Below are 26257 nucleotides of genomic sequence, written 5' to 3' on the forward strand. Positions count from 1 at the left end.
TGTTATATATATATATATATATATAACATATTTCTGTTAATAATTAAGTTTAAAGAAGTTCTCCTCACTTGTTTTACAAAGTATATTTAGAACACAAAATGAGTTTCATAATTTGGAGAAATATACTATATTCTATACCTCTAGTTTATGTTCGAGATGCAAATTTAAACGGATTCATTTCTGATGCTTGAAACAAAAGTCTGCAAATTATCTAATACAAGGGCTAAAAACATAGCATATAGAGTTATATTTACAATAGAAATGTTAGCACTACATATGTTTAGTACATCATCCCTCGTTTTGTTTTTTTTTTAATTTTTTTTTTTAACGTTTATTTATTTTGAGACAGAGAGAGACAGAGCATGAACAGGGGAGGGGCAGAAAGACAGGGAGACACAGAATCTGAGGCTCCAGGCTCTGGCGGTCAGCACAGAGCCCCACGTAGGGCTCGAACTCACGGACCGCGAGATCGAGACCTGAGCTGAAGTCGGACGCTTAACCGACCAAGCCACCCAGGCGCCCCACCATCCCTCGTTTTGTATACCCGCGAGGAACAAATCGGTTTTACATTGCTTTTTACAAACTCTACCATGCCAATAAATGTTGAGGACGCTCAACCAAATACGGCTCTTAATAAAGTGCCTCTTTCCTAAAATGGAAGATAAGATTCCTGTGTGAGCTATCCATGAACTTGATTTAATTTACTAATAAACCATATTTTATTTTCAAATAAAAATGCATTACACATGACATTGGGCAAGGCATGTCTGAAGGAACTGCAGTTCAATTACAGTTCGGTAAGTCTATATTAACATCAGTTCACAATTAAACTAAAAAATGCAAAACTGCTTACCCAAATCCCCAACAAATTTTCCTACCTCTGCCTCCCTAACATACTGACCACATGATCTGGACACACGATCGTAATAGACAGGTCAATATAAGGACTCATTCTTAAACATTGTTATTTGCCGTATGCGACTGTTAAAGACTGCTTCTCAGGTAAATGCTCTATTTTTAATTGCCAGTCTCAAAAACAGTCTACACCCCTTCAACTACATGGTGTGTAGCTCCAATGTGCAGGGTGACCACTTATACACAGAAGAGAGAAGAGTAGACATTAAAGAGCCCCTCAAAGAGAGGAGATATTTTCCTACCTTTTCAAGCAATCATACAACGTGGCTAAAAAACTGCTTTTCTTTAGCAGAGGACATCAGGAAAAGACGAAGCCCAAGAATGCTTTCATCTTCTTTGCAAACACCTCCTTGTGGATCCCTCCTTCCTCCCAGATGAGAGAGGCGTCACACGTAAGAAACATTAAATTTTACCTCCAGCAGATTTCATGGCAGAATATAACATGTCAAATACTGTTAACGAATACACTTGGATTCTCAGTGTTTTATGGTTCCCTGGAATAAACAAAATCACTAAGGAAGAAACACTTGTGTCATCACACTTGTGTGGCCTAGAAAACATATAGAAGAATACACACACACAAAGACACACGCACACACACATACAAAACTGAAAACAGCATTCGCATTTGGACCGCAGGAATGGAATACAAAGGTTTATATATCCTTGGGAAATATTTGAAATTTTTATTGTGTGCAATATGAACTTCTAAAAATGAAACATTTAAAAAACATAGTCAAATAAATGAAATGCAGTAAAATGAAGAAAGAAAAAAGGTAATCTGCATTATAACCATATCTGTAAGGGGGACTGAATATTTTCCAATTGTCGACTGACGGACAAGCTTGAAAATTCCCATGTTCCATTTTAAATGATAATTTGATGCTGTTATTTTGATATTTGCTTATGGTTAATGAACCAAACATTGACCAGGTGGCATCCACGTTAACATGTGGCCAGGGTATAAAAAATAACACGAGATACCATGCAGGTCTTGCTTCAACTTGAAGAAAAGGACACAATGACAAATGAACAGGACGAGAAGCCTCAACTCTTAGCTGTGTTACTGTCATTTGCAATACGCTTGCTGTGGTTGTTTCAGAGGAACAAATTACACTTCCACGAGGTTTGGCTTCATTTCACTTTGTTGGGTTTTGAAAGGCCACCAAATGTCAAGCTTTTGGGACCTGCTACGTTTTGCCTTTCGAAACGTTAAGTAGAAATTATTTTGGATTTCAAAAGGCATCAAATGTCAAACCTTTAGGACATACTACGTTTTGCCCGTAAACTTTTTTGGAGAAGTTATTTGGGATCTTGGGAGGGGATCACCAGCACATTTTTAAAATAATGATGTGCATCATCAAACTCCAAAAACATCTTTCTTCACTCATAATACTAAAACCATGAGGATATTTTGACTAAAATGTGTCCTGCACTTTATGCAATGCTTCTAAATACTGGGAGATGATGCCTGTTGTTAAATGTCTATTTTGCAACTGGGTATCAGTAGAGTTATCACCCTAAGAGCCTCCCTGGGCAGGACACTACATGAAGTCTCTCCTCAAAGGTTCTAGAACAACGAATTTCTTAAAGAAATCTACCAACAACTGTAACCAGCCCCTACATATGGGTGCACAATATTTTAAAAGCATTGATTATAAGAAACTCACCTAACGTACTAAATATCCAACTCTGAGTATAGCTAAACCTGTTCTCTATTGGGCTGTATTTTTTAATTTTTATTTTTTATATTGGGTTGTATTAGAGAGGCTATACAGAGTGCCAAAATTAGAAGAAACCTCATAGCACGACCTTTCGTTTAAGCCGCAGACATTTCCCATTTTTCTGACAGTAAATTCAGATTTGAATTGTTCCCAAGTTGCTCAGACTTGGAAAATTTCAATTTCGACATCTCACACGTGATAAGAATGGCACAAGGGAAAGGCAGGTATTGTGCTCCTTTGAAGGCTCGTTCCCTTCACGGTGTTTGTATTTCCCAGCCAAATGTACAACATAGCAAGCTCCCCCAAATTATACTTTCCCTGACTTCCCCCTAATGTTCTACAAGTTAGAGCCTAGTGACGGTTACGGGAAGTGCGTTTCCAGCAAAGTCTGGCCATTATCTAGGTTCTAGATGCAAAAGACAGAGCGCGATGAGGAAAGCAGCATCACGCGTTGTGCCGAAGCTATCGCAAAAATCTTTCCAGATGATTTCTTTGAGTGCAAAACGCATTCTCTCAAAATTCCTGGAGATCATAAAATCTCTCTGAATTTTGACATGCGAGCTTTTCCACAATCCTCAGATCTAAAAAAACCAAAAAACAAAAACCAAAACAAAACAATGCTGCGTGATATTCTTTTCATTTCCATGTACGGCCAATAAAACTGGTAGCTTCCAATACGAAATCCTTCTTACAATAAAATAATTCCTATGTACTTTATAGACTTGAATTTTTGCATCACTTCACGGTACATTAGAAGATGGAAAGACAAAAGGTCTCCAGTGTGTTGGAGACTTAAATGAACTACGTTGTCAGTGACTTCTGCGCCTGGAGTGTGACTCCGGGTGAAAAGTACTGAAGTCCGACGTGCCTGTCTTTTCCTGAGAAATTCCCCCACTCAGGGCTCAAGAGCGATGACACTGGTTAGCGTTTCTCCGGGGAATCGGCCGGGTCTCCGCAAACCGGACAGCAGGTTCCTTTCACCGACTCCAGACGGGGGCACGCAGCCAGGGGACAAGTCTCCACCACGCAGGTGACCTGGCCACTCTGAAAGGCAACATTCAAAGCTCATGTCCACGTTTCTGACAGTGGCATGACCTTTTTAAAAGTTTCTGGGGATACGCACTCTGATTGGCTCTCTCAATGTCACGAAAACTTACCCACGGTAAGAGCTCATTTTTACACGTAACCCTGCCTGATGCCTTATTTCTAAACGTGCAGCATGAAAGGCGAGGCTGGAAGTTCTGGCTTATAAAATGCTACCTCCCAAACCGTAGGGCACGGGGTGTGACCTACACGAGGAAGCTCGTGGGTTTTCATTGTGGGGAGAGGATCGGCATCAGCTCTGTTCAAAAACTCAACTCGACAAACACTGAGCGGCTCCCTTCTGGTGGATCCCAGGAGACATGTTTTAACACTTAACCAAGTGCTTTCAGGCAACGCCACCACCGCGAGCCTGACTGGAGAACAAGGAGATGAACTCAAGCCCCATTTCCGCCTCTGTTTACCCGTGTGACCTTGGGAAAAGCCCACTAAGCACCCGGAGCATCAGCTCCCTCAATCATCAGTGAAAATGTGAAAAGCCCACATGGTGTCCAACAAGTGCTCCTTAGGGAGCGGCCGTATTTACATCGATAACCAGAAACCTCGAGAACTCACATCAGTAGCTTGGCCTTGAAAACAGGCCTCAAATCTACTCACGAGAGAGACCGCAGTCCCTCTCTTGAATTCTTCAGCTACGTCTCAAGTGGCAGGCCAGCAGGAGTCAAACAGGAGGAGGAAGATGGAGAAACTTCTGGCAACGCGTACCTTACACGTACAGCGAATGCAGTCGTCTTTCATCCAGTGTTCCTGGTCTCTCCTCTGAATCCCTTCATCATCCGTGCATCCCGCCTGCCTGAGGCGTGCCTCCAGCTTGTTTATCTGACAGAGGAGGCGAAGGAAAGGAAGTGGGAATTGAAACAGTGGCAACAAAGCAGATAACTAACACGGTGTGATGAAATGCTCTATCGTGTGAGCACACACCTAGAGGGCGAAAGAAACTTCAAAGCCAACATCATTTTTCTTAACTTTTTTTTTTTTACCCCAAACTTACTGACTCTCAGTCATCTAAGGTCGAAGCTAATAATTCCCTAGATGTGGCAAAATATTGAAGACGGATCTGATATCTGACACGGGTAAGTTACAAAGAATAGGATTAGAATCAAAGGAGTGACATTAGATATTTGAGAGAAATCTTCTCGGTAGTCATGCATCTTAATTCAACAAGTCAAGAGTTTATTTTCTTGTACTCAGGTGATCATAAACAGCATTCCTTGAACACATGTTTATTAGATTTCAAAGAGAAAACAATCCAGGGCGTCCAGGAGCTTAAGATTTGGTAGAACGGCGGGTCAGTAAGTCACAGTTAGATAATGAGGGTACGTACATCAGAGGGAAAGCAGATGGCAACCCTCTCTCGGTTCTCCCTCAGGGAATAAGGGAGGCCTCACGTGGGGAAAAGCATTTGAGCTGTAAGCGGACATATGACAAAAGCATTCAGAACGAGCAGGGAAAAGGCGTTTCAGACAAAAGGGAAAAACTCCGACCAAAGCATGGGGACCACAAACAGGTCAGTATCTCGGGAATATACATTGCTGTGGAAGGGTAAAAGGCACAGGGGGAGTGCTGAGGGAGTCAAGGCAGCCATAAAATCAGGACCTTAAGAGTCTGATGAATTAATTTAGATATTACAGTCTCTAGACAATGGGGGAAGAATTACAGTGATCACTGTAAGGACATTACGAAGGCAGACCAGTGAGGGCAGAGGAGATCCACATGGGCTCAGCTGAGAAAGGGAGAAGTGAGAGTGGGAAACGCCACCGGGCAGGTGGAGCTCGCTGGTGGGCCTGGGGGGAGGGAAGGGAGAAAAATGCAAGACTGCGAAGTGCCAGGTTTCACAAGGCCCCTAAATGATGGTGACATTCGCCAAGATACATTCTAGAGAGCGCATTATGAAAGAGTAATGGTCCACAGAGAAATTAAACATGCTTAATTAAGAGGAATTTTAGAAAGGATGAAAATAATATAGTTTTCCAAAAGAAGAGGCTAAGTCCAAGAGCAGTGAATGACTTAGGAAAGTTGCGGCTGCACTGCTATGGGCTGAACAGCGTCCCCCAAAAGTCGTATGCTGGAGCTCTAACCCCCAATACCTCAGAATGTGACTGTATTTGGAGACAAAGTCCTTAAGGAAGTAATTAACTTAATGGGGCACCTGGGTGGCTCAGTTGGTTAAGCACCCGCCTCTTGGTTTTTTTAAAAAATTTTTTAACGTTTATTTATTTTTGAGACAGAGAGAGACAGAGCATGAATGGGGGAGGGTCAGAGAGAGAGGGAGACACAGAATCGGAAGCAGGCTCCAGGCTCTGAGCTGTCAGCACAGAGCCAGACGCGGGGCTCGAACTCACGGACTGTGAGATCATGACCTGAGCCGAAGTCGGACGCTTAACCGACCAAGCCACCCAGGTGCCCTTCTTGGTTTTGACTCAGGTGATGATCTCACGGTTCCTAGGTTTGAGCCCCATGTCGGGCTCCGTGCTGATGGTGTGGAGCCTGCTTGGGACTCACTCTCCTTCTCTCTCGGCCCCTCCCCAGCTCATGGCTCGCTCACGCCTCTCTCTCTCTCTAAAAATAAATAAACTTAAAAAAAATTTTTAAGTAATTAACTTAAAATGTGGTCATGGAGATGGGGCCTCACCCAGTGACTGGTGTCCTTCTGAGAAGTGTAGATTAGGGTCCAGACACCCAGTGACAAGTTCGTGTGAAGCGGAAAACCAAGGAGAGAGACCTCAAGAGAAACCAATTCTGTCAGCACCTTAATCCGGGACTTCCAGCCTCCAGAACGCTGAGAAATAAATTTCTGTCGTAAAGTCACCTAGCCTGTGGTGTTTGTGACTTCTGTGCTAGCAAACTCATATGAGCATCATTAGCACTAGATCCTATATTCTCAAAAGACCTTTCTAGTGTGTGTCTAAGAATCATTATGTTTTTCTCCTCTAGTGAACGTTCCTTTCAGATTCTCTGAACTCTGTTATTTGGTGGGAAATTATAAAACAATTTCAAAGACTTGACCATTGTTCCTTATATGTGACAGAAACTGCTGTGCCCAAGAAAAATTTGGATACAAACAAGAGACCAAATTAGATGTCCTGAAGACGTAAAAGCAATGATTTATTTTTAAGTGGTAATTGAGCACCTGCTATATGTCACCTAGTCCTAGGGAAGACTACAATGATAAATATTCCTGGGTTTCTCTTCTTAAGGAGTCTGCAGTATAGTAGGGGAGAGAGGATTTGTGCAAAAATAAGTATGCTACAAGCCCATATGTTGTGTGTCATAAGAGCATACACACAATGGCATGAGATTTCAAGGAAAAACAATTATTTCTAGGGAAATGGGGTAGAAAAGGGAGTAATCAGGGAAGTATTTACAATTTAAATGGTACTTGTGCTAGGCCTTGAATAAAGATGGCATTTGGCTATGGGAGTATTTATGTACATGAGCATGTGGGCAAGGGGACTGTACATTTCAGCTAGAGGGAAAATATGTGAATGAAGTTAATAAGAGGGGAGGGTAAACAGTGAGATTTTAACCTGGGGGGAAAGAAAAACATAAAACGTGAAAAAAGTTATTTGGAAATTAGATTTAAAAATGGGTTAGGACTACATTTTAAAGAGCCAAGAATACTCATGAACTTGGAATTCATGAAGGAAACAAAAAGTCTTGATGTAAAAATAATAAATAAATAAATAAATAAATAAATAAATAAATAAAATTGATCATGTAAAATATTTGACCACATTTGGGTTGAAGTAGGACAGCAGGATGGGCCTTTGGGGGTGATTTATTATTATAGTGGCTACACTTGAGAAGTGACATGCATTGTTCGTTAATTTATTCATTACCCAGTAGGATTATTAAGTATGCAGTATATGCCAGCTAAACACTGATGAACTAAAAGGCTAAATCTACGGCTTCATGTAAGCAGTGAGAATGGAGACGACTGTAGGATAAATTAAAAATTATGATGGAGGCAGGAATGATAGGGTTTTACAATGACCAGATGTGGACTGAATTAGTCTTTGCCTGAGCAGGATCATGGGTGAACGAAAATCATAAAAATCTCTAGAGATGTTAGTGATTATGGTCTAGAAGACTAAGACAAAAAACAAAAACAACAATACTTTTATTTCTAAAAATACTGAGAACATGAAAACATTAGTAATGTTGAGTAAGTCCAAAACAAAAAAAAACAAAAAAAAGGAGAGGCAATTCTAAGGTATGAAAAAGATATTTAGGTGACAATTTCTATCCTCAAGGAGAAAAGTATAGAAAAGCAAAATAGACAAATGACAGCAACACATCCATTGTAAATTCCTGGAGCTCAGGGGAATAAAGTATTTTCAAATGACAAAGAAACTATTTAAGGGAAATAGTCTGAGAACTATGTACCATAAATGTAAGAGATATAATGCACGATGAAATTTTGTTCTGGACTTAATTATAAAGTCTTGAGAATAAGAGGCTGTTTGGTGGGAAGTCAAAAAACATGCTGGACCATAACTTTCTTTTGCCTATTTTCCCATGTGCTTATTGCTAGTGTACCGAAATACAATTTATTTTTGTATGTTTATCTTGTGTATATTCTGTCCTGCGACGTTGGTGGACTTACTTATTAATTCTTGGAATCGTTTGGTGGATTTCTTGAAATTTTCTAAGACCTCTTAGAAAATCATCTTAAAATAGTTTTCTTTCTTTCTTTCCAATCGGTAGACCTTTTCCTTTTCTTGCCTTATTACACTGGCAAGGACTCCCATCACTGTGATTAATAAGAATGGTGACAACGGGCATCCTTATGTATTGGCAATTCTAGAAGGAAAGCATTCAATCATTCACCATTTAGCCTACTACATTACAGTGGGTTACACTGATTGATTTTGAGCATTAAGCCAGTCTTGTATTCCTCAAATAAACTCCACTTAATTATGTTGTATAATTCTTTTCACGTATTGCTATATTTTATTAAAAGTTGTTGCATCCATGTTCCTGAGGAATATTGGTCTGTGGTTTCTGTCTTTATATTGCTTTTGTCTAGTTTTTGGTATCAGATTAATACTATTTTCAAAAAATGAAAAGTTTTCCTTCCTCTGCTATTACTGGAAAATTACTGTTAATTTTTCTTTAAAAATTGGTAGACTTCTCCAGTGAAGCCATCTGCACATAAGAATTTGGGGAAGAGGTTTTTTTAAATTAATAATTCAATTTCTTTGGCAGCTATAAAGCTATTCAAGTAATCTATTTCATATTGGGTGAATTGTGGTAGTTTGTGTTTTTCAAGGAATTAGTCCACTTGATCTAAGTTTTCAAATTTAGGTGTGAAGATTTTCCTTCTTTTTGCACTGAATTTATTTAGTTGTTACTTTTCTAGGTTCTTGAGATAAAAATTTACATTGATTTGAGAGACACTTCCTCTTTTCTATTGTCTGTATTTGGGGCTACAAATTTCCCTCTCTGTGCTACTTTATGTTAATTTATGCTCCATTCTCATTCAGTTCGTTGTATTTTTTTAATTTCCCCTTGACACTTCCTCTTTGATTCATAGACTCTTCAAAAGTGTGTTGCTTCCTTTCCAAATATTTGGTCACTGTCCTGTTGCTTTTCTCTTATTTCTAGTTTTACTGTGCTGTGTTCAGAAGGCAAGCTCTCTATGACCTGAATTCTTTAAAATTTATTAATGTTTCTATTATAATCCAGAATAAAGTCTGTTTTGGTCCTGGAGATGGGCACTTGAAAAGAGGGAGTGTTCTGTTATGTTAGAGCGAGTATGCTATACAAATGATCCTACTGTTTGAAGACATTTTTGCATTCTTCTGAAACTTACTGACTTTTCCTCTTAGATGTTCTCTGTATCATTGAGAAAGGAGTGTTAAAGTTTTGAACTAAGCAGATTTGTCTATTTCTCTTTTCAGTTTTATTAGTTTTTGCTCCATATATTTCAAATATTTTCCAGTTCTCTTAACTAGTGCATGTATGCTTAGGACTTGTCTTCTTTGCGGTTGGTTCTTTTATCATTATAGAATATCCCTTTCTGTCCTTGGTAATCTTTCCTCTGAGATCTGTTTTCTCCAAAATTAACTTAGCTACTCCTGCTTTATTTTGATTCATGTTTGCATAATATATATTTTCCACCATTTTACATTCAACCTTCCTATATTGTTACCTTGGAAGTTAGTTTCTTATAGACAGCTTAGAGTTAGGTTATGCTTTTTATTTATTTTTATTTTTTTTTAATTTTTTTAACATTTATTTTTTTTTTTTTTGAGACAGAGAGAGACAGAGCATGAATGGGGGAGGGTCAGAGAGAGAGGGAGACATAGAATCCGAAGCAGGCTCTGGGCTCTGAGCCTCAGCACAGAGCCCGATACGGGGCTCGAACACACGGACCATGAGATCATGACCTGAGTCGAAGTCGGATGCTTAACCGACTGAGCCACCCAGGCGCCCCAGGTTATGCTTTTTAAATAGTTTGTTAATATCTGTCTTTCAATCGGGATATTTAGAATATTTACATCTAATAAAAGTATTGCTCTGTTAGGGCTTAAATATACCAATTTAGTATTTGTTTTGTTTTCTACTTGTGGTTTCTGTTTTTCACTTCCCTGTGTTCTTTTCTTTGAATTCCTGGTGGCTGCTTTAAAATCCCTCTCATATCATTGTAGTATCTCTGTCACTTGAGCGTTGGATTCCACTGTCTTTTTTTGTTTTTCTCATTCCATTTGAGATCTTCCTGGTTCTTGGCACGATGAATAACTTTCTATTGAATATGGACATCTTGAGTGTTATGGTATGAGAACTCTGGCTGTTATTTAAACCTTCTGCTGCAGATGTTTTCCTCTGAAACTGCTCTAGCAGGAGAAGGAGGGCACCACACCGTTGCTTCAATGTGCGAGTAGAAGTCTACGTTCCCCACTTGGTTTCTGCTGATGCCCAAGGGAGTACTCTTCGTTAATACTATATGGAGTTGAGAGTCTTGGCTCTCCGTTGGGCCTCCACTTATACCTCACTAGCTGGGAAAGGTAGGTACGTTTTTTCACTGTTCCTCACCCAGCCTCCACGAACACCACCGGGTGGGGAAAGGAAACAGTGATCTCATTACCAGTGGGAAGCAGTGGAAGGTCCTAACTGTCCAAGAGGCCTCCTCTGACACCACCCCAGTGGGGAAGGAGAGGGGTGCCTCACCGCTACTGGGTAAGAGCGGAAGTGTCCACAGTCTCCACTGCTTTTGATGGTAGCCACCTACAAGGGATGCAAGCCCCTGTTTCCTGCTTGGCCTCCTAGGACAGTAGCCTCACCGGGGGAGTCAGGATGCCTCAATACAGCTGGAGTGGGTGGGAGTCTGGGCTCCTCACCGAGGAGCCCTGCTGACAGTGGGTGGACTCACAGCTGTCTGTTTTGTTTAGCTGGGGTAGGGTGGTTACAGCCTGCAAGTTTTCTCTAACACTAGGCTGCCCATTTCCTGGTCTTTTGCCTAGAGAGAGTGAGGTTTCGTTGGGCCTTTCTTTCCTTCTACCTATTGTTTCGAAGTTGCCAGACTATTCAGCTCCAAACTGGGTTACGTGAGGAAAAAACAAAAACACTGAAACCCGGGAAACATTACGGGCCCACGGTCACTAGCCAGAAAACTTTCTTTCCTCCACCATTCTGAGTCTTCCTTTGTTGGTTTAAATGTGATGTTTAGGGTTTTTAGTCGTACATTTCAAGGAACAGATGGAATGGATCAGCTCCTTTAAAGACACAAAGTGTCAAAACTCACACAAGAAATACATGTCCTGAACAGCCTGTATCTATTAAAAAATTAAATCAGTAATTTAAAAACCTCCCAACAAAGAAAGCACCAGGCCGAGATGGAATCCCTGGTGACTTACACTGAAAGGAGAAATAAATAAGAGCAATACTTCACAACCCCTTCCAGAACATAGAAGCCAATAGAAAACTTAAAGCCAAAGCCAGATTAAGAACCAGGAGAACAGAAAGCTACCAACCAGTACCTCTCATGCACGGGGGTGGTTAAATTTGCAACAACACAGCAGATTTAATCTAACAATGTATAACGGACACTTACATATCATAATCACATGTGATTCATTCCTGGGAGACAAGGCTTTTAATATCCAAAACCAATTAGTGGAATCTATGATATCAACAGACTAAAAAAAAAAATCGTATGTTCATGATACCAGTAACAAAAAAAGACCTGACAAAATCCAACACTTACTCACGATAAAAACTCTCAGTAACTCGTAACAATGAGGAATTCTCACAAGTTGATTTTAGAAAGCTACAAAAATCATCATATTCAATGATGAGATTCAGGGGTGCTGTTCACCTAAGACGGAGAACTCATTTCTCACCAGTCCTATTCAAACTTTTACCAGAAGTCCTAGTAAATCATCTTATATTTCTTTATCTTACATTTACTATCTTACGGCATTAGTTGTAATGAAATAATAAAAAAATAAATAGGGGCGCCTGGGTGGCTAAGTCTGTTGAGTGTCCAACTTCGGCTCAGGTCATGATCTCACGGTTTGTGGGTTTGAGCCCCACATCGGGCTCTGTGCTGACAGCTCAGAGCCTGGAGCCTCCTTCAGATTGTGTCTCCTTCTCTCTCTGTCCCTCTTCCACTCATGCTCTGTCTCTCTGTCTCTCAAAAACGAATAAAGGTTAAATATATATATATATATATATATATATATATTTATATATAAATATATATATATATAATATATATATATATAATATATATATATTATATATATATGGGAAAAAATAAATAAATGGTATATAGATGGAAAAAAAGATACAAAATTGCCTTCATTCACAGATGACAGGATCGTCTATGTTGAAAACCCCAAGGAATTTAGAAAACCTCTCTCCTTCGGTGTTTTTTAGTATAATCACAAAATTGTGCAATCATCAGCAGGATCGAATTTTAAAACACTGCATTACACCAAAACGAAACATTGTATGCATCAGCATTCAACCTCCATTTCCCTCTCCACTCCCGGAGCCACTGGTTTTACTTCCTGTCTGTATAGATTTGTTCTGTTTACAAATCTATAGATTTGTTTACAAGCCTTACAGCTTTGGACAGCTTGTGTATCGTGTGGTATGTGACATTTGCTGACAGGTCTGTTTCACTTAGCATAATGTTTTTATTTTATTTTTTTATTTTTTTTAATGTTTTATTTATTTTTGAGACAGAGAGAGACAGAGCATGAACAGGGGAGGGCAGAGAGAGAGGGAAACACAGAATCTGAAGTAGGCTCCAGGCTCTGAGCTGTCAGCACAGAGCCCGACGCGGGGCTTGAAATCACAGGCCACGAGATCGTGACCTGAGCCGAAGTCGGACGCTCAACCGACTGAGCCACCCAGGCGCCCCGCATAATGTTTTTAAAGGCTCCTCAGTGTTGTCGCATGTATCAGTACTCGATTCCTTTCTACAGCCAAGTAAATATTCCATCGCATCGCACCACATTCTGTTTGATCAGTTGATAAATATTTGGGTTATCTTCACTTTTGGAATAACACTACTCCGAATACTCATATACAAGTTCACATGTGGATCTATGTTTTCATTTCTCACAGATAGGTACCTAGGAGAAGCTGAGAATTTTCTAAATCTTCAAGTTCTAGTTGCTTTTTGCTTAACATTTCCTTTTGCAATTTCTCTTTCTCCTTTTGCATTTTACTATAAGCAGGAAGGTTAAGTCAGAACATTCCTTCAATACTTTGCTTAGAAATCTCCTCAGCTAGATATCCAAGGTCATCGCTCACAGGTTACAGTTCCACAAAACAGCAGACATAAATTACCTAAGTTCTTTGCCATTTGTAACAAGGATCATCTATCCTTCCGTGTCCAATTACATGTTCCTTACTTCCATGTGGGATCTTATCAGAAGTACTTTTAACATCAGACTCACCTCATGTCATTTTTCTTATTCTTGATTACCTAGTCTCCAGCCATACTCGACATCTTTCTGTTCCTTATGTATGTCACAACTTCCTTTAGCTTTCATTGTTTCACTTTCCATGGTTTGTTACATTAGTTAATGTTACATTGGTAACATTACCTGTCCCTTAATTCAATAGAAGCCTCTGGAGTATCTTTGGTTCCTTTCTTTCACTCATCCTCATATACTTGTTCAATAAAGTGATGGATCTGGGTTTTCTGGAACAGTTATAATTTATGCTTTTCTTCTCCAGGCTAAATTATTATTATTTTTGCCCCCGTTGAACTCATGAAAAGACTCACTTTGGCTTAATAAATTACAATGGTCAATCTGTTGCTCTGTATATCTCTCTTCATACCTGTTTGTTTGTTTAAACGAATTTTAATTCAGACCAAGAATTTTGTCTTTGTGACCACAAGGTGTCTTTCTAGCTTCACATTCCGTCCTTCCCACCACCCAACCAATTACCAAGTTAGAGCGAAATATATGATCTTGCCTAAATATGGGCCATGGATTACCTATCATTAACTTATCATCAACTGCACCTTTCCACAGATCTCAGGAGAAATCTAGACAACCATACCCCAATCTCTTTCCATGTATGGTTCTGGGTTAGTCCTACCCATGAGAGGCACTCACGTACGATTGGGAAGGAGAGCAGTATTATTTTTGAGCACTGTTGTTAACAGGTACACAGGCTGACCTCGAGACTTCTGCAAAATTGCTGAGATTCACTGTGGCTTCCAGGTAAACTCCTGTGGACCAAATAGCTTCCCGCACCTGATTCTATGACTTCTGTTCCTCTCACTTTTCCAAACAGTTGTGAAAACCTCTGACTTCTTGTATGAAAATCCAATATTTCTTGGAACAACTAGAGGAGTTTCTGTTATTTTCACTGAGACCTGACTTATACAATACATCCCCTTGGGTAATAAAATAAGTTTACAGTTTACATTTAATTTCAGAATTTCATCTTTCTATTGAGAAAACCATAACAAGAAATAACTATCAGAAACTATCAGAAAATAAAATTCCCTCTAAAATGTCATAAAATTGATGTGGTATTCCAAATGATTTTAAGTAAACACATGCAAATAGTTCAGTGAGATCTGTGCATCTCCCCTGTGCTATTCGTCAATACTCAAAATTAGGCACTTTTTGAGTTGTGTCATTAGGTCTGAGATCTCACTGTGTACGATACAATTTCTGAAAAGTGACAGAAAAATAAGTTGCCTGTCATGATTATGTAATTCTGTGAAAATTTAGTTCCATATAGTAAAACAGGTAGACTCCATTTTTTATCACCTTGTAGCCCTGGAAATTGCATCAAAATATACAGGACATTTTCTTTTCTACAAGCAAAAGCTATATCTGCAAGATAAATTCCTAGCCTATAATGTTTTAAGTAAATTCTAGCTCTGGCTAATAATGTCACAACGACAGGTATAAACAACATAAACCTCAACCATAAAATAATGAATACCTGTATGATACGGTCCTAGAAAAGGAGAAAATATACCCATTATACTAAAGCGTTGTGGAAAAAGCATATACCATTATGAAGACCACGGTTCAATTTTATTATGTCTTGACATTTATACCAAAATATAGTATATGCTTCTCTTATTAATTTTAAATATTAAATGCAACCTTGTCTACCTTATTTAACTTGAATAGAACTTGAAATAAGTGGTTTAAGACCTGATTTGGATGGCTTGGATTTCCTTTTAAAAATCTGATGGCTTGAGTCTGATATATGTCTTATTATACTCTATATTCATTCAACATGATACCAGGGATCTGAGATTTTGTCCCCAAGTTTCAACTCTTCTTTATAAAGTACTTACTGTGACACCAATTTGAAAACCTCGCTCAGAGTTTACTTTTAATTAAAGGTATACTTTTTTAAATATCATCTCATTATTTATTATATACAACCACCTCCCCGACCAGACACCCTCCACAGCCAAGTAAATCAGGCACTATCAAAAACTGAAATAATTAAATGTTCTGAGTGTAGCTTTGGCTCTAATTATCTCTGCAATGATCAGAATCATATTTAAAGGGCAAATATAATCCGCTATAATCCACCGATTACAATGCAGCTAGAATACCATGGAATTTGCAGACCACTTTCATTACTTTGATTCTATCATGGTTAAGGGATCAACATCAATGCATATCTTTTCTAGACATTCCAAAGTCACCTAATAAATGTAAACGACAAACAACGGAAACTGTCAAGACTGACACTATCTCACAGCCCCGTAGACATAATGCACCTAGGGTTAGAAAGTAAAGGTCGAAACCCTTCGCTAATAATGAAGGTTGGAATCTTTTCTCATAGACAAGGGACAGGTCTCAAGAACAACAATAATCTCCTGTGTGATGAGTACCACTATGGACTACGGTTTCCATTTCCTGTTTAATCTACTTCTTCATTGTCTTTAATTTGACCAAGAAAAATACACATGACTTTATCTGGACGCTCATTTTTCATACATCAAAGCGTTTGAGTTTTGTTTTTTATTTATTTACAGGATATATTGCATCCATGTTGACGGGCAATAGAAAAGCCACAAAGCTGCACATGCTGAATCGTCAGAAATGTCTGTCTTTAGCTAAGAGGCTCACTTTCACCATTTCAACGTTGAAACTCAGGTCTTTGTACAGTAATGACAGATTAGTAGCAAATCCTAAGGGCTTCTCCTATCTGAAAATACGGCTTGCCCTCAGCACTCCTGTCTTCTTCCTGTCCACCTCTGAGTGCCTACTGCTCTGGTCCTAGGTGTAGCTGTAGACGCTCCTGAGAGCCACCCAGGAAATGGGTTCCATTTATCTGTGTTCCATTCTCAACTCTTCTCCTTGTTCAATCGCCTTTACACGATCTGCATTGATTTCCCAATGCTGGTATTACGTCACAGTTGTTTCTTTATCCCATTTTTTACCTGTGAAGATTTTGTTAGGCGTCATTCAGTGCGCACACGGCTCTGTGCACCACTGCAACGTCTTCCCATCTGCGGAAGGGAAACCTCGGACTTCTAGAAGAGCTCTCAGGACCTTTTAACTGCCTCTTCCAGCCTTGTCCGGTCCTAACACACCCTTTGTATTCCTGATAGCTCTGACACTCTTTGCATTACAACAAAAAGACTGCTTTTCAACAAGCACAGGAAAACCCTGGATGGCGAGTAACCTGTTCTGTGAGTGTTCCACCAGAAGAGCAAACACTTCTAATAAATTTTAACTCGATAAACGAGTGATGTCTTGCAACACGAGGAGTACGTGATGCCGAATGTCACATGATCACAACCGAGCCCATGGTTCTTCTTGCTGGCTCGCCAGCTCTCTCTCTCTCTTTCACTGCGGGATTTTGGGGGATCATCACCCATGCTTGGAAGTTCAATCTCAGGCCGCGGTGTTTGTCAGTAATCAGTGATTTTTCAGAACGTTGGGAGGTGCCCACAACTGGCATTAGTATATTTTTTGTCACTTCAAAGGACCTATGGACAGTCCTTTGATTTTCCGTACAAGAGTAAGCTTAGGAATGCTCTGCTTCATTCTAGGTCAGGCTGACTCTTCAGTCAGACCCTTCCCTCTGCTGCCTGATTGTCAGTTACATTAAGTACAGTATATGACAAGAGTTGATTAATACTGTACTGTAGTCAACATTCGTGTGAGCGTATACAATGGCCCATTAGTGATAGTGAAAGTCGTCCCATGCAATAGCCCTCCTTTCTCTTGTCTCCCTCACACCAGCCATGAAGGTTTCAAAGGTAAGTGCAGGTTAAGTTATTTTTCTCTACGTTTTGTATTTTCTTTATTATTTTGCGCCTTATTGCAGTATTGTAATCATTTTTATGTGAATATTTTTTGGTTGTGGAATGAATCATCTGAGTTTCTATTACTTCTTACGGGGACATCCGCTTTGATATACAAGTGCTTTGGATCACAAACACGTTTCCATAACGAATTATGCTCGCAAACCAAGGTGTCAGGCACAGAGAATCCAGCGGTGAGATCGTCCCAGCTATTAAGAAATTTACAATGGAATGGAAGAGACAGAGCAAATTAACAGGGAAAACACTTTTTCTGGATAGATTTAGAGATAACGTGCGACCGCAGAGTGTTATTGGACACGTAGCAGGGCCAGCTACTGTAGTCTTAGGGTATCTGGGAGGCTTCTAATCACTATAAAACATATCAAAGGTGTAATTATCACCAACAACATGTAGATAAAATTGGACTGAAATGTTGCTTATGGATTCTACCTGTGTCTGCAAATCCCATAAAAGAGGTTTATGAAAAAAAGAATTTCCTACATAAATAAATAGACTAGTGTTTAAAATCAGCAGGGTCCACCTTCTGCAGCCCAGTGCTAAGGACTCTGCCTTGCCATTATAATTTATCTCTTCTATGACACGTGAGCTCACTGCAAATGAAACAGAGGTTCCCAGACTCAGTGATGTCCCAGAGTCCTAGGTCACCTCAATCAGGCCAAGATAGAATAACCTGAACCTTTAAGAATAACCTTCTAGAAACAATGCTTCACATCTTTCAGATTTATGTTCAGACTCAGATTGGACCCGTGACCGGACAAGTGGGCGTTCTGGTCACAAGGACGGGCACTGATGGGTAGGTAGAGCACTGATGTGGACCGTGGCTGCGGCCAGCCCCTCGGGGTGGCACACACAGCAAGCAGGTAATCGCCCATTTCTATGCGAGATGATATGTTTATGTTCACACGCAACAGTAATACATTGAGAGGGTTACTGTTCACAAAGTGCCCCTGCCATATAATCTCATATGATTCTCATTACATTCCTGAAAGTCCAGAGGCCGGACACTTGCTCTGAGTGGTTACATAAATTGCCCAGGTCACACAACTCGTAAAATTGGAAGTTCCTGGCAGCAGACCCTGGGTTCTTCTCACACCCCCCGCAGTGCTTTCTGCCTCAAGGCGCTGACGGTACAAAGGAAAGCATATACTGAAGCCAGTAACACTGAAGTCAAAGAAACAGCCAGCATGGCACCGTGCCTTGAAAGAGATCAGACTCCATGTCTGAATAAAACCATCGAATTGCCATTTCTAATCAAGCCAAATCTCTCATGGGTTCCTTCCCAAGTTTTAGGAAAAGTGAAATAAACCATGAGCCAGGACAACTGAGAAAATAAGCAAAAGTGCGGAGGCATGTGGAAATTTCATTTTCAACAATCACTTTTTCAGAAAAGGAAAGCCAGACAAAGCAGTAATCCCTAAGATGCTTGCTTGACTCCATTTCAAAAAAAAAATTATAAGAAAAGTATGCGTTGTGCCTGTTACAAATTATCTACATCCACAGAGATGAAGAGAGAATCAAACACAACTATTTAGGGATGCACTGAGCAGGAACAGAGCCCCCGACACAGGAACCCTTGTGTGCGGAACACATCGGCATTTAGTAGACAGGATGTGGGTTTTACCCAAGTCCTCCTTCCCTGAATTCAACTATTACAAGGAAGCTCTCCACATATATAATAACCCCGTTTTATTATCCCGATTTTGTGCTATATACTTACAGAGTTATTGGTCAGATTTGTTTAAATCTATTTATTCCAATCTATACAATAAGGGCGTATTATTTGGGCGTGGGAACATACCTGCTCTCTGAGAGCTTTGATGGTTTTTTGAATTTCTGCTGCAAAATTGCTGAAATCGTGGGCAAACTCTGTTTTTGCCAGAAACGTCACATTTCTACCATCTTCATCTACGGACAAGTGATCTTGTTGCCTGTGTGTACAAGAAGCAAATAAAATGCTGAAAAATAAAAGTTGCATGATAAAAAAAAAATCAACAAGTATTTCTCAGGCATTGGAATGTACATGGCATTGTCACTGCTGCTCTGTGTGACCATAAAAAGAAAAAGATGTGACTGGAATTAGAAATTAAAATTAAACGGCACTTAAGGAGACAATCCAGAGTGTCACATCTGCTTCACACAGTTTACTTAAAATGATAAGGAAATGTTTCTTAGGACATAAAGGGAATGCCATGAAGTATTACCTATCTATCTGACGTATTATTTAGATCTCAAATTATGTCTTTTGCTAAAAATTGTTCATTTCATTTCACAGTGAAAGAGCAGTGACAAATTAAATATTATACATTATATAGCACCCAGGTGGGAAAGTTCCTTGCTCTATTATAAATTCATGGCAAGAACTAAATTAAGATAAGAATACTAGTCTGACAAAAATCTAATCTTAAACCAGATGCAAAATAGCTCAGTATTGTCGATAATAAAAGGAAATAAAAATTCTCGGGCTGAATTTAAAAGATAATTCCTGGAGCTCAACTGAAGTTCTCAAAAGACAGAGGTAAATAATGAGTTCAGAAAATTGAAGTGAAAGTTCCACCCATCTATGATTATGCTATCTTGTTAAAAATATTTATATATAAATTTGATTTACTTGACATGCTATGCCAAGTTTTCTTTTTTCTTTTTTCCAAATTTTGTTAAAAGTTGTTCCTTGTGAAGAAGTCGTCGTAACTTTCAAAACCGTTCCCCTTTGTTCTGCTTGATGTATGTCCTCTATTGTTGAGTAAGAAAATGGCTTGCCAGACATGTCCTATGAGCTTGTAAAACAATTCCTAAACCGAGGACATGTCACAGAGTCTTCATCAGAGGGACAGAAGTTAGAAAAAGGTAGCACTGGAAAAGAACAGAAGTTACCACTGCCAGTTACGCTCAGTCACTAGATCAACTCTATGTCCCTTAAGACACTGACTTAGAGGTGCCACGAATCATTAGGGGCCATACACCAGCTTTTACTATGATGCTGTGTTCAAATCAATTCAAGGGCACAGGTGTCGATATGGATGATATTAATGACAATGGATAATTTGAATTAAAATTATCTGAGATTTTTGTCTTCATAGTGCTCTCTCCTGTAAATCATCAGTGTCTAACCAGAGGGATTTAACCACAAAGAAGTCTGCACGATTGTCTAAAGGCATCACCAAGATCTAACGCGTTGAATGCAGGAACGTGGGGAGTAGCTGATATTGGCAAGACCGGATTTTACACTATCGGATGGTGTTTACAATGGAACAAGGATGGGGGGAGGTCATGTGACTGGCATTACACTACATAGATGTAGGGGTGCTTTCCAGCAAGGAGGCCGCTCACATTCTCTCAGAAAAGACTGGGTGACCAGCGAGCGGGAAATACAACATTTGTACGAGAAAGACAGAGAAAAAAGTAATGGCTTCTGCCTGGAGTAGGGGGTGTGGGTGAGTCACCGAGGCTAAATAAAGCAGACTGTAGTTCTTTACCCATTTCAGGGACCCTGCAGTTCTGATTGTTCTGCCCCGGAGGCCACAGCATCACCTCAATCAAGGCACCCAGTGGTGCTAAGAGATACTTGAAACAGCCTTGTTTTTCAGATGAGAATACTGTAGCTTAGAAGGTTGTTAACATGTCCATATTATACAGCTATTAAATTGCACAGCTAGATGCAAATCAGGATTTTTAGAAACAAAATTTAAAAGTCCTTTCTTAACCACACATTTGGGGCCTGATTAGATTTGTTTCAGGCAATGTGGAAGGAGAGAAAACAAACAAAGATACTAGCTGGGGAGATTATTGGTGGCTGGTGGTGGATGAAAGAAAACATGGACAGTATGGATGTTGTTGTATTTTAAATTCCCGTTTTTAAATATTTTATGAGAGAGAGAGAGAGAGAGAGAGAGCTAGCAAGTGGGGGAGGGGCAGAGAGAGAGGGAGTCTGAGCCTGGAGCCAGACACAGGGCTGGATCTCATGACCTGAGCCGAAATCATGAGCCAGATGCTTCACGACTAAGTCACCCAAGTGCCCCACTACATTTTCAATTCTTATTAGAAGCATGAAATTCAGCATGGAGTTTGTGATGAAAGAATAGTAATATTTGTCAAGTTAAAGTGATGCGAACACATGAACAGTGTGTTGAAGTGAGGGAGGGTAAATGCAAGAAAGACGAATGTGCGGAGAAAAGCACGAGTGAAAAGCACGAGAAAAGCACGAGAAAAGCACGAGAAAAGCACGAGTCATAGCCTGCGTGCTCTGTGCACGGCGATCGAGGGGCTCTGGCCCTGTAGGAGCCGGTCAGCAAACTCGGCCCGGTTTCCCCTGGAACGCCCCCCCCACCTTCCGTCATACGAATGTCTTGTGCCCGAGCAGCACAGAACCACCTACAATGGGTCACTGAAGTACGTCGCTACAGGACAAAACAAAGCTGCTATTATCTTTTTATTGTCACGTCAACGATAACTCCCAATTGCAAAGTGTGTGAGGGTAAAATACGGGAAGACTGGCAGGAGGCTGAAACTGAAATCGTCCAACCTGTAGCCGAGTGACAAAAGGCCGCATGTGGGCGCAACTTCGACAAGGTCACCGTCATCTTAAGAGTGTGGATAATATCATACATTCAGTTATCACCTCCAAACAAGTGAAATGAATCTTTTTGAAGGACCTGGATGTGGCCGTGGGGAGAGGAGGGGGCAGAAGGCAGGTACTGGCTGTGCTGTCCTTGCCACATACGTGTGGACGTGACTGTCAGAGCCACATCCCCATTGACATCTTGTAAGAAAAGAAAACCCGCCTGCAAATATGTGGGCCAACATCTATTTCCAAGTTTTCTCTGGTGAAACATGTCACGGAGGAGAGTGAATTACAAAGCAAATGAAATGCTAAGTTACGTAAGGGCCCAGTGACTGTTTCCTGCCACTTAGATTATTTACAGATGGTTCTCACTGGGGCTCCAGCTCCTGGTCAGCGGTCTAATTATCTTGCAAGAAGGGGCCCCAGGAACATATGGAATAGGTTTCCTTCCTTAGCCTGGAATTAAAGCCCTTTCTTTCTCTGCCTCCATCTCCTTTTATAGAACATTCTTCCGGAATGCTCTTCATCCCTAAGCACTGAACACACCTGCTCATTCAGACACTCCAGCCTTACCACTCTCCAAACACACACCTCACTTTTCTTTGCTCCCATGACTACGCTCACTGTTCTTCCACACTGGTAAGCCCTAAACCTTCATCAAAACCTTAGTCGCTTTCGCAAGATACTGCCTCTGCCTAGGCTAAAGGCCCAGAAGAACTAACTACACCTTGTTCTGAACCACACGGCATCCGAATTCGATTTCGTATCAGTACCTGCACGAGCGCTTTTGTTCAATGAGTTACTATTTGCGTAGTATTTAAAAAAATGTTCAGCATATAGTGAGCACTGGAACAGCATTTGCTATCCTGGCTTTTATGGAATGCCTATAAAACGCCACATCCCACATTACCATTAGGTGCTTCACATAGACGTATTCCCAACATAACAATCCCAGAAAGTACCGCCCATTTTACGGTCGAGGAAGCGGAGATTCTGAAATTTTACATGACTTGGAATTATGTAGTGGAAACGCCATGAACCTGTGCCAGAATCTGAAGCCTTTACCCGTCTCTCTCATCAGATGACCCTGCCTCCCCTCCTAGACGGCAAATCTTACAAGACAGTAAGTAAATCTTACTTCACAAATTCCCACTTTAATTGAAGACAGGAACTTCAATGATGTACTTTGAATTTGGCTGAATTAGAATACTTAGGAGGCTGCTATGAAGGACAAAGTTATTAGTGTGTGGTCACAACGTACCCCTCCTAGGGGGCTGTGAATTACAAAGGTTCTGTTTGTTTGTTGTTTTGGGTAATTTAATTACACAAGCATCTACTGATATTTACTCAGTGAAAAGGAGCTACTTGAATATATCCTGTTTCCGTGTTCAGAAGCTTCTGAGACAATGTGAGGAGAAACGTTGCAAAGAAGTAACCATAGATGAAGCTCGTATGTAAGTGTCACAAGACAAGTCCTAACAAATTTCAAAGTAACAAGATAGACATTTCCCGATTTCCCAAGAGTTCAAAAATATCCCATCTTGGTCACAAATTAAACCTTCCTTGCAACCGACTGTACATGAACTCAACTCAACTTAACTTGATAAACATTATTGCTTTTCTTACAAACAATATGCTGAGTTTCCTATTTTCAAAAAGAATTTAAAACACAGCAATATCCATAATGCGATTTAAGGAATTGAAAATAACACTCACGATGTGCAATGTTCTGTACTTTGTTGAGAAGCATTTACTGCCAAGCCTGCCCTGGATATGATGTTCACAGCGAAAAGGGACCCATATTTATCACAAAATTTATTTATTTGTCCATCTTCGTGTAAGTTATCCTGCATGTAAATGAGTCGACTGTGGTTCCTATAAAACCCCTCAAACTGTACATTTGAAGCAAATCTCTAGTAAACAGCCTAAAGAAATTAAATACTTCTGTACATACCCACGACTCAGATCACGTAAGTCCTTATCTTGCTCGTCAGGATAGCTGTACTGAGCAGAGCGTTTCTTTCGAGACTCTTGTGCGAATGCTCTCAACTGTCCTCTGCTCCTACAGCCTGTGGGGGAAAAGCATCCACATGAGCGTCATGTGACATTGGCATCACCGTCCTGATTAGCACTTGAGCTGAGGAGGGGGGTGCAAGGCCCTTCAGTCAGTGCAGTGTGGCTGAGGACACGGCTCACCGGAGGACTTGACAATGAGGAAAGGAACAAAACTGCGGTAGACAGAATGCTTGAAATTCCGAGCCCTTCAAGTTACTTTATCTACCCTGCCTACCAAGTCAAGACGAGTTTTTTTTAACATTTATTTATTTTTGAGACAAAGAGAGACACAGCATGAACGGGGGAGGGTCAGAGAGAGAGGGAGACACAGAATCCGAAACAGGCTCCAGGCTCTGAACCGTCGGCACAGAGCCCGATGCGGGGCTCGAACTCACGGACTGGGAGATCATGACCTGAGCCGAAGTTGGACGCTTAACCGACCGAGCCACCCAGGCGCCCCAAGACGAGCTTTTTTTAAATGATCTTGACTGCACAACAATGTGCACTGAGTTAACACGACTGGGCTGTGCGCATAAAATGGTTAGTGAGCACGGGAGATTTCACGTTCTGTGTAGAAGTAATGGTGTTTTTTGCCACAATTAAAAAAATATAGGAGAACGGTATGAAAATTGTTATGTAAATATGAAACGACAACAAAAAATGCCCTTTAAATTTCATCTGAAAATAGCTGGATTGGAAACTAGGTATATTGAGAAGAAGAAAAAACAACGATAGAAGAACCTACTTTTCCAGAAAGCAAAACTACTAAAGCTCAAAATAAATAAATAAATAAATAAACAAACAAACAAATAAATAAAGGAATTTTTAATACTGGTGGAAAAACTAGATGGAAGAGGAACATGATAACTATCCCAGAGCATTTCACCATGCAGTTGAAACTAAAAGATTACACTGGGCAGCATAAATTGGAAGGGAACAAGGACTTACCCTATAGCTTTTTGTGTTGGGCAGTTATCCAGTTATTTCTAAGGGAAGGGGGAGTAAAGACAACTTACAACTTCACCTTAAGTATATGAAAATTAAAATCAAGAGGAACGTGGCCCATGATAAATTGCTGAGCAAAGCTGAAGGCTGAGTTTTTCAAACAACATAATGAACTGCAAATTCTGTAAAATTTGACACAAAATGAAAAAAAAAAAAGACTTCATTATACAGTATGAACTCACCAATATTAAAACATATAGAAAATAAACTGAAATGAAAACATGTCAAAATGGTAACACTGATGTGTCTAGAACACTGGTTACATTTGTTATTTCTTTTTTCTTATTCTACCTCCTTTGTTTTTTCCCAGTTTTCAATGAGAAAGTCATTATTTATACAACTTAAAAACAGTGGGGGCACCTGGTGGCTCAGTCGGTTGGGTGTCCGACTTCAGTTCGTGGGTTCTAGCCCCACGTCGGGCTCTGTGTTGACAGCTCGAAGCCTGGAGCCGGCTTCAGATTCTCTGTCTCTGCCCCTCCCCCACCCATGCTCTGTCTCTCAAAAAACACACAAATGTTTAAAAACTTTGTAAAAAAACCAGTAAACATAAGTAAGCGGAGAGAAATGGGTTATTCCAAAGTCTGAGTCACTTCAACGGGGGTGAGCCCCAGGACAGGTGGGAGACTTCAGACAATCAAGGAGGAACACGAAACTACAGAATTCCTGGGAACAGAGAAGTATTCAACAAGGGAGGTGTCACTGTGGCAATGACAAACTACCTCAACTGGGCAGCTTTGCTGATCAACTGGTGGGAAATGCATGTTGCTGAAACCGTTTCTTATGTTACTTTTGAAACTAGAGTTTTCAGACATTATAGATAAATCTATGCATTACACTAACAGATCTATACATGTTTATTTTTACACCACTGCCTCAACCTAGCACCTCATCAATAATCAGCAATCCACAAATATCTGCAGATCTAGGTGAGAAACAAAGAAGTAGGAATGAGAACAAAAAGAACCCAGCTAAAAACATTAGGTTTAACTCATGTAATAAAACTTAGTTTTTCTCTTTCAGAGCAATATATCATTGTTGGCAATGAATATTTAGGTAGAACTTCCTAAACGAAGGTATTACACTAAGCAATGCAGGGAAAATTGAAAGGAATAAGGT

General features: G+C 40.2%; 1 protein-coding gene across 1 annotated transcript in view; it reads right to left on the reverse strand.

Moving 5' to 3' along the window:
• Positions 1-1581: 1581 nt before the first annotated feature.
• PXDNL (peroxidasin like) overlaps positions 1582-26257 on the reverse strand; it is a 414188-nt gene continuing 389512 nt past the window's right edge. Inside the window, 4 exon segments of the mRNA XM_019428907.2 lie at positions 1582-3683; positions 4446-4559; positions 19322-19451; positions 24036-24150. Of these exon segments, the coding sequence (XP_019284452.2) occupies positions 3561-3683; positions 4446-4559; positions 19322-19451; positions 24036-24150 (482 nt within the window). The 3' untranslated portion in view covers positions 1582-3560.

The sequence above is a fragment of the Panthera pardus genome, unplaced genomic scaffold, assembly GCF_024362965.1.
Source record: "Panthera pardus isolate Hobbes unplaced genomic scaffold, ASM2436296v1 HiC_scaffold_7, whole genome shotgun sequence".
NCBI classification, from domain to species: domain Eukaryota; kingdom Metazoa; phylum Chordata; class Mammalia; order Carnivora; family Felidae; genus Panthera; species Panthera pardus.